Genomic DNA, 13,275 nt, shown 5'->3' with positions numbered 1-13,275 from the left:
ACGTAGTGTAGTTTAGTAGTGGTACCACAGAAGATGAGGATGTTTTAACAATGCTTGAAATCACAAGTAGGAAGAAGATTATCAGCTGGGTTAGCCGTCACTGCAAGCGTCAACTATCATCTGGTGACAGTAGGAAAATGAGCAACAATGGATTCAAGGGAAAAGAGAAGAAATCATTAAAGCCTTGCGAACGGCAATTCGCAAGGTTGGGTCTGGGTCTCTTGTTGTACGACAACCAACCCGGGGTCGGTGAATGTCTCTCCCGGTCAAGCAGGCTAGCTTCTTGAGGCTTGGATCAGCGGACAGGGTGGCCCACGTGCAGTAGAGCAAGAAGGACGATGGAGGTACTCTGTACATTGCGAGTGTAGGAGTTTGGTTGACGATGCGCTATTGAAGACGTATCGCTACCTGAGCGCATGAGTTCTCGCTACATGCCTGCCTCGCATGTGCACATGTGGTGGTGACACTGATGAACACCACACCCAGTATCCACGTTTCCCTATTTGACCAAATCGAAACTTCCAGAAAGAGAGAGAGAGAGAGCAAGCACTGAGTGTACACAGATGGCAGAACCATGGAATGATCTTGACGACGATTATCCAAAGAAAAAATACAGGCTCATAATGGCGGGCCCGGAGAATAACTCAACAGTACTGTAGCAATTGGGCGTTACCCGAAGCCAATAGACTACGTCAAGCATTCGTAAGACAAGTAAATGTGTAACTTTCACGCCAATTGACACTGGTTCTTGTCATCGTGAAAACTCTCCCCTCCAAAAAGATTAGCATGCCAGCCAATGTTCTTATGCCTCTTCAGTGGCTGCAGTGAGCTAGGTACAGGCCTCCACAGCTGTTTAACCGGAGAAATGCCGATGGAATTGGACAAATTTTCTCCTCAGGCACGCGGTGAGGAACTAAACCCAATACGTTTGACGCGCCCGTCCTTTCGCAGCCACCAGAAAGCTCACTCATCAACCTCAAATTCGACGCTCAATCTCATTCACCTAATCCCAGCTCAGCTCATTGCGACTCCAACCCGACACAACCGCCAATATGAGCTTCGCACCCATCAACCCCCGCCCTATGCTTGAGGAGCTCGTCAGCAAGCAGGTTCTGGTTCGCCTAAAATGGGGGGAGACTGAATACAAGGGCACTCTGGTCTCGATAGACAGTTATATGAACATTCAACTTTCCGGTACCGAAGAGTACATCGCCGACAAGCCCACTGGTTCTTTGGGACAAGTACTGATCCGGTATGGGCCCCCTCCATGTACATACTGCAAGATGATTGATGCTAACTAGACTCGCAGATGCAATAACGTGCTATGGGTGCGCGCAGCTGATGCAGGAGGCGACGCGGATGCTGCCATGTCTGGTTAATCTTAATCTCTATGGAAGGCGATGGGACTATCTGATCTGAGGGATAGAGAGGAGGATACGGCGCTCTCGACAACGCAGAGATTTAATCTAGTATGAGCCCTGCGCCCGGGACCTGCCCTGACGCGACACCGCTTTTTTCAACCACCAAAAACTACACCCGAGGCTGATTTCATGTACTCACGGACGCTTCATCGCGACGCCGCAGTTGTCGACTTATTTCAAAATTTAGATATGAATTCCAGGCGGACGACTCACGCAGCCTACAGAATGGCAGGGTTGCTGGGTCTTAATTCTTATTTCAACTTCTGAGCAAGACCAAATTTCTCTCCGTTCACGTGTGCTCTTTCCGGTCAAGAGTTTCAACTTAACCTCACACTGGTTATATGCGCGATATCGAGGGCTCAAAAGATTTACTATCCTGTTGACACTTGAGACAAAAATCAACAATTGTCTTGATATAAGACTGTGATGGCGCTGGATTTTCACGAACCCCCATTAGAGGGAAGTCAAGTTTTGAAACTCCCAAATCTCACTCGACTCATGGTGACTATGGAATCAGCCTGTGGGATGCCGATGAGCTTCCATAGGGAAAGACACTTCCTTACCACCACAAACTATTTGGGTTTGAAAACGACTCGTTTCTTCGCAACAAGTTAACGTATCTACAAGACAAAGCTTGCAACAAGATCTTATCCGCTTTCAACGTGATATAACGCAGTGGTCGGCATTGAAGCTGATGCCATTTACAAGTTTGGATTACGTATTTACCATGTCAGTTCCCTACTTCCTACCTGAAGTCTGAAGTCTGAGAAAAAGTCATTGACATTTATTATATACATATTACTCCCAGTGAGTGATAAATGCAGCTTGGGAAAACCGTTCGTAGTGGTTGCTGTCTGGTTACTCACACTACCTGCAAGTCAACCATGAACCAATAAAAGATCTCGAAAACTTATAATAAAAATCTACTCATCTTTTTACCCCAGGAGAATGATGGATATGTAAAGATATATCAAGTCCATGTTCTTCCAGCCCGTTTCCTATACATGAAAGTTAGCTACGTCTAGCCAGCCAAGACACGACGTAGCCAACTGATCGATTGGTATGCCCAAAACAAGGATCCCGTACATTGCTGTATTTACGTTTTCACTAGACTGCGGGTTGTTCGTAATTAGACACAGTTGAGTCAGGACACAGAATACAGCTTTTGGCCTCTCGATCTTCTTGAGTTGGAGGTCAGTACATACTTAATGTAATCTTTAGTCAATAAGTTTACTTACAATTAGATTATTAGTTGCAGAGAGGACGCGCGATGAGATAGAAGGAAGGTCAATTTAAAAATAGAGCGTATGAGGTGGTTAATTGATTACTTGTTGGTCTTTTCAAGGGTGCTGTCCGATAGAAAACGAACCAGATGGTGAGTGAGCTTCGTCGACAATTTGGCCAGAGTGTAAGTACGGGGTAAAATATTGGGTAGTCATCAAACAAGAAACGTCAATATGGCCGGGTGATCTAAGGCGCTGTACTCAAGATTTATCTTACCTGGTTAACTAGGTCTTGCAGTATCGAAAGATACTTAGGTTCGAATCCCAATGTTCCACGGTAGCTATATTAATAATTGCTGTACCTACAGGTATAAAAATATTCTCATGATTAGCTACTTGCTACGGAGGATCTATAAAAATGACACCTTCTATGTTGTTCTCATTAGGTTTTGTATTTATGTTTACAATAGGAGGATTAATAAACCACTTAGTTCTCCCTTTAAAGATCGCTATATGCTGGGAACTTCTGACAATTATACTACTAGAATTATATTCAGTGACAAGGTATAATTTTGAACAATCAGCAGGGAACCTACAGGTATTTAATGCTTTAGTAGGACCCTCAGAGACTACACACGATCATCGTAATATATTTACGAGAAGATATAGTCCGTGAAATAGACAATATTTTTTTGTCGAATCTTGACTTCTTACCAGCAGGAGTTTTCCCCCATCTTTTCAGATATTATTTGGCGTTTTTCTTTTTCCTTAGTTGGAGAATGTCACTGTAATATTTTGGGAAATTGGTCGAGGGGAGTAAATCGCTACAGCGGGGTATGGGTAAGGTAACTTGACTCTCCGATGATTTGCCGAAGGCTTAAGGAAATCAATGACGGCCTCTGTATCCTTTATCATCCAGGCCAGATGATATCGAGAGGTGATAGACACGGCAACATGCCTTAGTTGGTTTACTCCCCTCGACCAATTTCCTAAAATATTACGGTATTAAGTCTACGCGAGATATCAAGAGAAATAAGAAAGACACCATTCAGTAGGATAAGTCGAATTTTGTTCAATGACTAAACTAAATATCGTTTTTGTCGAATATTATTCCATCTTTACTTTTTTGCTGGGGCTGTGTCGCGTGATCAGCAGATCAAACACAAGCAAATTCCCATCTTTTGAGCAGGGAACAGTTCTCAAGCCAAACCGACATGTGATTTTATTTCTTTTTGCCACTGCCTCCTGCTGTCCAGTTTTGTTATTGAGGATTCACCAGACACAAGCGTGGGTCGAGGATAGCCATCAAACCTATGCTATCCTTGGTTTCTCTTGGGGCCTGTATTTGAGCGCTGTACGTACTGGATGACCATCTGACACCACAGCAAGAACCTGCCCGCCCGGGCGGCCTGGGACCATCAGGCAGGCCTCCTCAAGCCCTCGTGTTTTTGAAAGCGGGGAACGGGGATGCTTGGGGCCGCCGTTTTTAAGTGCCGTAAATCTGGGGTAAGCGGGTCTTTTAGAGCACTTAGTGGATACGTTATAGCGGGGTCCCCAGAGACCTTCTGCATGTTAGCGGCAGCGATACTTGGACAGCACTTAACTTTTGAACGCGTAGCGAGTAAGACGCTGCAAGTTGTAGGCCTGGGCAGCCATTGAAGCTCTGACAAAAGTACTTACTTGCTTGGAATGTCACTGAGACCGAGGTCGGTCTGCACGGGACAATAGCAGGCAGGGACTCTTGGGAACACGTTGCTCCCTTAACTTTGAATTTTGTTATTTCTTCCAAGTCAGTGCATCCTGTCGGAAGGAGGATGCTGAGGAATTTTTGAATTCGGCAAGCTCATTCAAAGCGAGAACATACAACCGACGATTGCAATGCAATCAACATCAGATAGTCTCCCTTTGTCGTCAATCGACTCCTCAACTGGGCTGACACTTGCATTTTACTGTTTCATCATCCCACCAATCCAACAGTCCAAGTAGCATGGGTTCTGGGGTTGAGACTGCAGTACAATTCATCAATTTCCCTCTAACCGAATGTATTATCCGGATCCCTGAATGACTCCTGCTCTTTTTTCAATACCACAAATTCAATTGTTATTCAACCCTTTCACGAACCATAACAAGAGATCTCTGTTGCCTGACTTTGCGACTTGCAGAGCATTATGCTTCGATTGATTTGCAATGCGTGAATCCTTTCTGTGACTCGATCCGGAACAAACGTTTGGCGAAGGGTACCTGGCCAGACAACTACGCCACCATCTCGCTTCGAGTTACACTGTACTGGATAGAAAATACTACCTGGCCTGTTCCTGTCCACTACGGCCCACGGATTTTTGGCTGCATCCCCTCGCGTCTACTCAAAAATGATAATGACTCTGAGGCGTTGCTGGCGTGGCAACCTTCACTTCAATCTTCACATGGTAAGTACGCTCCTTGATCTCGTCGGACCATCGCATCATAATGCTTGCACTGTTTTCAGAACGATTTGGACCAACCGCGAGCAGCGAGCGACCTGATCACGAGGACTAGAGTCGACGCGAAGGAGGGCCTTGACCAAGCCAACGGCGAATCACCACCTGTCTCGGCCTGCGGGAAAGTTTGAGGTTAGGGGGGATTGCAAGCCATCCGTCAACCAAGTGCAACCTTGTCGACCAGCACAGTATCTGACTCACTATGTACCGGTGTCTGCACTGACGCACGCTTACATGCTCAAGTACCATCCTGCTCAATCACAATCCCCGTCTTGTCTGTCTTTGCCTCCCTGTCGCAGTCTCCTTCTTGCTCTTGCTCTTGCCCTTGCCCAAGCTGATCATCCAAGCGCTGTGCTCTTACCCCGCTCGATCTTCTTAAAGCATACAGCATGGTCGCACATATATAATGGAAGGAGGTGCCCTTTTTCATCCTTTTTTGTTTCCTTCCTTCTTCATACCAATCAAACCATCTTAACATTCCATCGATTTGAATCCGTACAACTCAGGTTCCCTGTCTTCCTTCCAACCACAACCAATACCAGATACCTGCCAGATCAAACCCAGTCGATCCAACGATTGGCTCATCAAACAGTGAGCCTTGACCCTCAACCACTATCTCACAACACTCTCCTAACATTCATTACTAAGACAGACATCTACAACTTCCCTTAATAACAACATCAACATGCCCGTCCGCGTTCCCAGACTTCCTGCTGCCAAGCCCTCAGAGATCTTCTGCATGGGTGCGGCCGGTGTTGGCGTTTTGACACCTTTGTACCTCGTCATGCCTGGCGCTGAGGAACGCCTTTCCAACCAAACCAACAAGTGGGCTCCCCGATGGGAGAGGAACGTCAGCTACTTCATCCCTCCTATGGAGAAGGGTGTCCAGAGAATCGAGCCCCCAGTGGCCAAGATGGTCCAACGCGTTGAGGATCGCCTTCCCCTCGAGAGGATGGCAAAGTCCGTTGATAAGGGTATCCGAAGCGGCATCGCCCGATTCAATGGCGAGAACAAACCTTAAGAACATATTTCTCCTGTCTAGTCCGTCATGTCTGTGGCCTTGCCAGCAAATCATTGTCAGGCAGGCGTCTTTCCTTTGTAAATTATCATAGCATACCCTGGGTACGGATAGATGACTATTGTTCGCATCGGCCCATATACGAATGGAATGAATTTCTATCTCTTCCTCCTGTTCCCTGACCACTTCGTGATAGCCTTCCATAACATGTGTCTCGCAGGTACCAACTCTTAATTCTACCAAGTCCACCGCCAGCCTATTGAAACGATTCACTACCATTTACCCTCCCTACACAACATATGCTTGAGGCTCAAACAATGTAGTGATGAGTGGAACCCGGCTACGAAACATCCTGGCTCGATAGCTTCAATCTAAGAATCTGTGTGGAGACTGGGCTCTTGGTACGGATACTCACTTAAGGTCCTGCCCACAGATAACTGATTGTACGAACGAAAGGCTTGCCTGCGCTCAGTATGTTGCCGCATAAGTAGCAATCTGTCTATGCGTATTTTTCTTATCTTTGCAGCCATGCCCCAGGTCAGGCCATTTCTCAACACCAACGTCTTTGTGTCTGGCATCTTGACGAGACTAGACTTGACATACCTGCCGACATAACCAGAACCTGGCTTCGTGGATCCGCTTTCATAACTGACCCAACTTCCGGCAAGCCCCGCGATTTGTCAACGATACCAAATAATTTCCACCCCGCATTTCGTTTGGCGCCATGGCCGAGACGGGCTCGAAGCTACATCCTTTAGTTCATGTCCTTTCAGGGTGCTCAGCTGCTGATCGGACCATCATCTGATCCTCTACTCTGCCGATTATTCAGCAGATAACCTCCCAACACCTGCGATCATACTCAAATCAACCAGAGGTGCCACAAACATTCATATAAGCCCGGGCTGGGTATGACTAGTTTCAAGATACTCGATGTAGGCCCCGGTGGCCATATCAAGCTGCTTCAATACAATTTATTTTGACCAATAATTAGACTTCCTTGCAGATGCTCGTCCAAGATCGTGTAAATAGCTCGTTGTACTTACAGCCAGACTGAATCCAATTTGATTTTCCTATCTGCACCACAAGTCCCTTTCTCGTTCTCCAACAGCTATGCACCGAGTACCAAGTTGACTGTGGCGAAGAGAAACTCAGTATATCATGAAACCTTCTTCACGGCTTTGTGATCCGCTTGTTTGATCAATGTGACAATTTGTCTTGTGATATTCAGTGCTGAGAGTCCTACAAGTACAGACTTCTCACACTTCTCCAGAAACATACATATTCATCTCCAATCCCAAATTCCAAGCACAAATTCAAAACAAAACAAGCATGAGCACCCTTAAACACCTTGCAAAAGAAACTAAAAAAACTAAAAACAGTCGTGCTTGACTAAGCAAAATGAAAGAAGTCGAGAGAATAGTTTCTCTGTTCGTCGTTACCTCCGTCATCTGCCTGCATCGGCTTCCCTATTCCTGGACCATACCCATCAACATGCCCCGGGCCTGCTGATTCAACAGTTCCACTGTTCCAAGTTGTTCCCATCTGAGAGAGCTTATTTGGCACTTGTTCGTTCATAGCACTTTCATTGCTCGTGAACTTATGTGGCTCCTTCGTCGAGCTAAAGGCAGCCATCCCTGACATTATGCCAGAAGACATGGCAGCGCTCTGGTTCAGAACTGAACTTGCACTGAGGCCAGCAGTCCCAGATGTCCAGTCAATAGCACCATGGAACTGGCCCTGTGCAAAAGAAGGCTGCATGTGGTGCAGGCCCCAATTATCTGGTAATGGAGTAGGAAGGTTTGTGGTGTTTATTGCTCCCATCATATGTGTCGCGGGCATGCCAGAATGATGCACGTTGACGGTATTCCCAACCAAACCAAGGCCAAGCTGATCCGCCTGGCTATGCACGTTCATTGGAAACATAATCGAGTCAAGTGGCGGCTGACTGTTTTGGCCGTACGGTAAAGTATAAGTTTTATCAGTAAGTGACGGTGTAGGCTGCGCCGTCATCCCCATGAATGATGGTTTTGACGAGGCAAAGTCCGACGTCTGTCGGTGAATAGAGGGTCGTCTCTTTTTCACGGGCTGACTAAACTCAGCATCCGCTTCTCGCCTGACTGGGACAACGGGAACGGATGGATTGCTTTCAAAAGGTAAACTACCTTTCGCATTACTGACGCCCGCACTGACGGGATGGCCTATGCTACCACTGCGTGATCGTGGTAAATCGTTCATGCTGCTCCTGATCTGCTCCAGGACAGCTTTAAGTAGATCATCCATCCTCATGGCCGGATGGTACGTAGAACTCATGTCCCCAACAGCATCCGAGAGGATCTCGAGATAACCAGTATAAGTTTGTCGACTGGATTCGTTGCGTTGATAGGCGAGTGCAGCGATCAATGCAATCGAAGCTGTTCCAGCATGTTGTATACCCGTTATAAATATCTTGCGCCCATCAAACCTTTGACGGTGCTGCCAGAAAATTCGGGCGACACGCATTGCCTGCTGGGTGCAAATGTTGCGAGCCAAAGAGGTACGACTGCCATGAACAGCACGCTGACGATCATCTGACGTAGTTGAGGGAGCTTCTGAGTTGTGTCCAAATGGTTGCCCCGGGCTCTCAGAATCTGCCATCATGTCATTTTCAGGACTGGGATAAGAACCGGTGCTGGCGTTGTCGCCAGTAATAGCACCATACTTTGCCCATGGCCGGTGCAGCAAAATCATAGTGACGTGGTATTGCTGATGTAGTAAGAAGAAGCTGTAGGGAGCTGTCTTGACGTTGCTTGGTTTCCATGCCATACGATCTGGCAAACGCCTATACCAATTCTGAAGCTGCCTGTCGAGATTTATCACCTGTAGGTATTTGTTCTCCTCAGCCTCGTTTGCGGCAAACGTGCCAGTTTGTTCCGCAGTCCTATTGGAAGTTGTCAGGTCTCGTATTTCGACAATGCGACCTGCCAACTCCATCAACTCAATGAGTTGCTCATAAATGTCTCTTGTTAGATCTGTTTTGGCATTGTCAAGACCAAAAGCTGCTAATTGTGAGAATCGGTTTGATAGGAGATCGACGTCTTGACTCTTGATAGCCAGCGGACGCCCCAGGAATAAACCCCAGTATCTGTCATAGATAACACATGCCTGCATTACCATGTTGCGAATTTTGGTATCCTGTTCAGACATGTTACTGGTACAGCCGAGATGTAACCCAATATCAAAGGCGAGGCGATTCGCCATTCCTAATTTCAGTTAGTTTGAGACAAATCCGTGCCCATCGAGTTTGAAAAAAACTCACCAGAATACATCCAACCGGTGTTGTCCCTGCCGACACCGCATTCAAGGTCTCCGAGAAGCAGCAGAGCTTGAACGCTTGGTATGCCACCTGGCCGTTCAAGCTCAATATCAAGCATGTGCTTGGCCTCTCGGTGGAGTGTGCTTTCTCGCGGATTCAACGTGATTTTGCGCATATCATCTCTATCCATATCTGCTGCACGGTACCCCATAGCTAAGACTGTTATGTGAAGGAAGTGGGAGTAAAATTTGGAAGATTTAGAGCTGCGGTCGGCTTCGAAAGCGGCTCGATCAATGATCTGTATAACAGAATTATAGTAATGGAAGAAACCTTCGATGAGGTAATCATGTGTTTCTTGACTCAACGATTGGATGGTTTTCACAGCTCTGCGGATCTGCTCCGAGGGCTCACGGCTATCAGACAAACTTGTTGATTCAGCATATACATGACTGTTGGCAGTGGGACCGAAGAACCGCAACCGCCCAGAGATTTGATCGAATGATAGATTCCCCTTAGTAGAAAGCAGACGATGAATGACATCTTCATGCTTGGAGTCGAACATGCGGAAAGGTGAGCCTTCGTTTGATGAACGATTCAGCTGTGTATTTTCATACTGAGACCCAGCTGCGGCAGAGTCATTCTCGTTTCCCGCAGTATCGTCAGCATGTGAGTCGGGTGGCGAACGAGCATCGCTCCCGGGAGACTTTGGGTCAGCCTGTGGCGATGGATCCGAGTTGCCTGACGCAGTGGCCATACCCTCTTGAAAATCATGCCTCGTCTTTGGGGGATAAGCCGCGGGTGGTGGCACGACACCCTTTTCTAAGAGCATACCTTCGAGCAAAGAGATTCGATCTGACAATGACGACATGTATGCTTTAGAAATAGGTCTAACATGGCTCCATTAGACTGGGAATGAAAACAAGACAGGTGAGCTTCAGCGCATACCTTCTGCGCTCATCGTCATTCTTGATGATGCATTCTGCACCAGACTTGGCACAAGCGGTACATTCATTTTGGTTCTTGGGGACGACGCATCGAATTCTTCTGTCGCGGCACGACGCACAGGCGACGGATGCGCGATGCCGCACTTGCTGCTTGCTTGCCTGGCGCCCTGCGGCAACGGCTGCGGCTGCGGGGGCCTTTGGTGAGACGTCCTTCTGGCTCGCTTCTAGGTTGGGGGCATCTTTCGCATTGGCTGAAAGAGCCATGGCGAGGCAAGCTGCGCAGAACCTCGGTGTAGTGAGTCCCTCCCAGAAGCGGCTCACGTTTCACGAGGCTGATGGGTCTCGGATAACCGGATTTGGCTTCGGATAGGTCTGGGCAAGTGGTTGATAAGGGGGAAGTTTTTAGTCCCAGGAGGAAGCGGAGATGGAAAATAAGGAGCTGTCCCTGCTTCTCTACTTAGCGCGTGCTGGAGCTTGGACCTTCCCCACGTTAGCACTACTGAAAGAGACAGTGCTGGAGAGCTGAACAAAATACCACCCTGGGTGGTATTGGGAGGTTAAAAATATATTGAATATGTCTTTGTGTACTATGTAGCTCGGATATATTGATATTAACTGGAGAATATATAAGTTGCTTACTTTTATCTCTCAACATATAGATATATTATTTTATTTATCACAAGTCTGCTATTAAAGGTGGCAGGACATAAATACTGACTGGAAAATAGAAGATACTAATGGCAACAGAACAAATGGTAGCGAATTCAATTATCTAGATAGTTAAAGTGGCAGGTTCTTCTATTTTCTACTAGGAAGAAGAGCTGAGACTTATTCCATTGCTGGAGGTTGACAATGCTTCGTTAAACTCACAGCCTTTTCATACGTGCTGATATCCTGTGCTTAATAGAAGAAGGTCTTGCACAGCCGTTGATTGGGTGCAAGCCTCGATTTGCCGTATGTATTTGCGACAAGTTCTCTTTTGCAGGCAAAAAATCTCCTTCATCTCATGTTAAACATGCTATAACCAATAACAGCTGCAAAATCCGTAGTTGCTATCAAGCGAGCCGAAGCTCAACCATGACAAGTTTATCGAAGACATCTTCACCCAGTCGTCGGCATAAACTGACTCCTTGATTTAGTCTCCTTTACTTTTGGCAGTCAGCCTTTCCAACACTCAGAGGCTTATTCTTTCAAAGTATGCTATCTTCTAAAATACAGTCATGGCTACTCCCTTTGAAATATTGAGCAATGTTAAAATAAATATCCAAAAGTTCTGGTCTAAATGCTTCATGGATCTCCAGGTGCCAAGCAACCCTGATGCGCCCACACTCTATATTACTATTACCTTACTAGAAGCATAGAATAACTAGCTATTATAATGTCTCTATCTCTTCCATTATGTATTAATTAAGTTATTTATGGTACTTCATTAATTCTCATTTTTAATTCGGAATGTAGAAAATTACCAAGTCAGTTCGTTTACACGCTTATCTTTTCTATCTTATCTTATCACCTACCGCTAAGTCACTATTTCATACTCCGTACATCTCCAATACTGGCATTAACTCTATACCATTATCCCTCCCACCTCACTTAACGCAATGTCGATCCCGAACGAAGCTCTTCAAAAGGTATGCTTTCTCTAATGATCCCTTTTTACCTACCACATTCTTCATGCACGGCATCGTCCGATGATGCACAGCCCGCTAACGACATTTGGGTCTTCAGTTGGTGCGGGAGATCGAAAGCCAGGCCTTGGTGGCCCAGCAGCAGATTGGCCTTGCCCGTACACAAATGACTTCGAAGCAGCGCGAACAGCGCCTTGTCAAGCTGACTATGAATGAGATGTCTACTCTTCCTTCTGACGCGGTGGTATACGAAGGCGTTGGAAAGATGTATGTACCCCCTCTTCTCCCCGAAACATGCCCTACTGGTCTATCCACTGCAGCACCTGGTCCGATGTCTGACTGCTGTTGTAACTTTTTCTAGGTTCGTCTCACTGCCTGTGGACTCTCTTCGGCAAAAGCTCGAGGGCCAGACGCAAACTCTGGAAGGGGAGGTGGACAAGCTCAGCCAGCGATTGCTATATCTGGAAACCACACACAAGAATAGCCGCGAGCACATTGAACAGATGCTTCGCACCAAATAAAGATAGCAACAAAAGGCTCGCAACATGCATGAATCACATACTCAATGTCACCATTACCCTACATTCGTTACTTGTTGGCCGTACCAAATTCCCCTACCTGCAAATGTCTCGGCAGCATGGTTTCATCAAGCGCCAGTTTGCCGCCATGACATCCATTTTGTTACCAACCCTACAACTGCGCCTCGGGCAACCCACCAAAGTACCACTATATCTCTCAACGTTAATGTTGACGCCGACCGAGAGGGAGGCCGTGGTCACGGGCAGTTGCAATACTACTTTAGGATGCGATCGTCTCGCACCTGTAAGACCCAAAGCATGGCGCCAATCCTAATGAGGAGAGTCGAGTTTGGAAAAGCACAGTAGCTCGACAGACGAACAATTTGTTGCCTTCAGCTCAAGGAATCCACGGCACCCACCGAGTATTGACACCTCACACTTAGTTGTTACAGCACAACACATCGCTGTTGCCACAAATTATCAGTTCTCAACCTCTTAAAATCTCACCGCTGCTTCTATAATGGGACCGCCAAGTTGTGCGACGTATCTACTACCTACAACCACATCATGGTGCTGAGGATCCAAAGGACAAGGGACCATGTTCATGGGATCTAGCCCCTGCTAAGTTTCAGCCCCCACCCCCTCTTCTTCTCTTAAGTCCAGCCCTACAGCAAATAGCCCAGTAAGCGGTTCCCTCCGAACGACGGACGATCCTTGTTATCTGTGGGTTGTGGCTCTTCTATATCAGCCGCTG

The 13,275-nt window shown here is 46.8% G+C and overlaps 4 protein-coding genes across 4 annotated transcripts; 3 read left to right on the top strand and 1 right to left on the bottom strand.

Annotated features, from left to right (window-relative positions):
• The first annotated feature begins 838 nt into the window (after positions 1-838).
• FGSG_01381 (uncharacterized protein) lies at positions 839-2,581 on the top strand. The gene is made up of 2 exons (XM_011318875.1): positions 839-1,252; positions 1,310-2,581. The coding sequence occupies exons 1-2, from the start codon at positions 1,053-1,055 to the stop codon at positions 1,377-1,379; spliced, it is 270 nt and encodes an 89-aa protein (XP_011317177.1). The 5' UTR covers positions 839-1,052; the 3' UTR covers positions 1,380-2,581.
• Positions 2,582-5,584: 3,003 nt separating this feature from the next.
• Positions 5,585-6,305, top strand: FGSG_01379 (uncharacterized protein). The gene is made up of 2 exons (XM_011318874.1): positions 5,585-5,712; positions 5,774-6,305. The coding sequence occupies exon 2, from the start codon at positions 5,807-5,809 to the stop codon at positions 6,140-6,142; it is 336 nt and encodes a 111-aa protein (XP_011317176.1). The 5' UTR covers positions 5,585-5,712; positions 5,774-5,806; the 3' UTR covers positions 6,143-6,305.
• A 1,223-nt stretch (positions 6,306-7,528) lies between these two features.
• FGSG_01378 (uncharacterized protein) lies at positions 7,529-10,639 on the bottom strand (the record flags this gene model as incomplete). Its single annotated transcript, XM_011318873.1, has 3 exons — positions 7,529-9,378; positions 9,435-10,318; positions 10,377-10,639. The coding sequence occupies 3 exons, from the start codon at positions 10,637-10,639 to the stop codon at positions 7,529-7,531; spliced, it is 2,997 nt and encodes a 998-aa protein (XP_011317175.1).
• Positions 10,640-11,976: 1,337 nt separating this feature from the next.
• Positions 11,977-12,524, top strand: FGSG_01377 (uncharacterized protein; the record flags this gene model as incomplete). The annotated part of the gene is made up of 3 exons (XM_011318872.1): positions 11,977-12,006; positions 12,104-12,270; positions 12,365-12,524. The coding sequence occupies 3 exons, from the start codon at positions 11,977-11,979 to the stop codon at positions 12,522-12,524; spliced, it is 357 nt and encodes a 118-aa protein (XP_011317174.1).
• Positions 12,525-13,275: the final 751 nt, after the last annotated feature.

The sequence above is a fragment of the Fusarium graminearum genome, chromosome 1 (genome assembly GCF_000240135.3).
Source record: "Fusarium graminearum PH-1 chromosome 1, whole genome shotgun sequence".
Taxonomy (NCBI): domain Eukaryota; kingdom Fungi; phylum Ascomycota; class Sordariomycetes; order Hypocreales; family Nectriaceae; genus Fusarium; species Fusarium graminearum.
The sequence above is the reverse complement of the archived record's forward strand: the minus strand, read 5'-3'. Positions and strand labels throughout refer to the sequence as shown.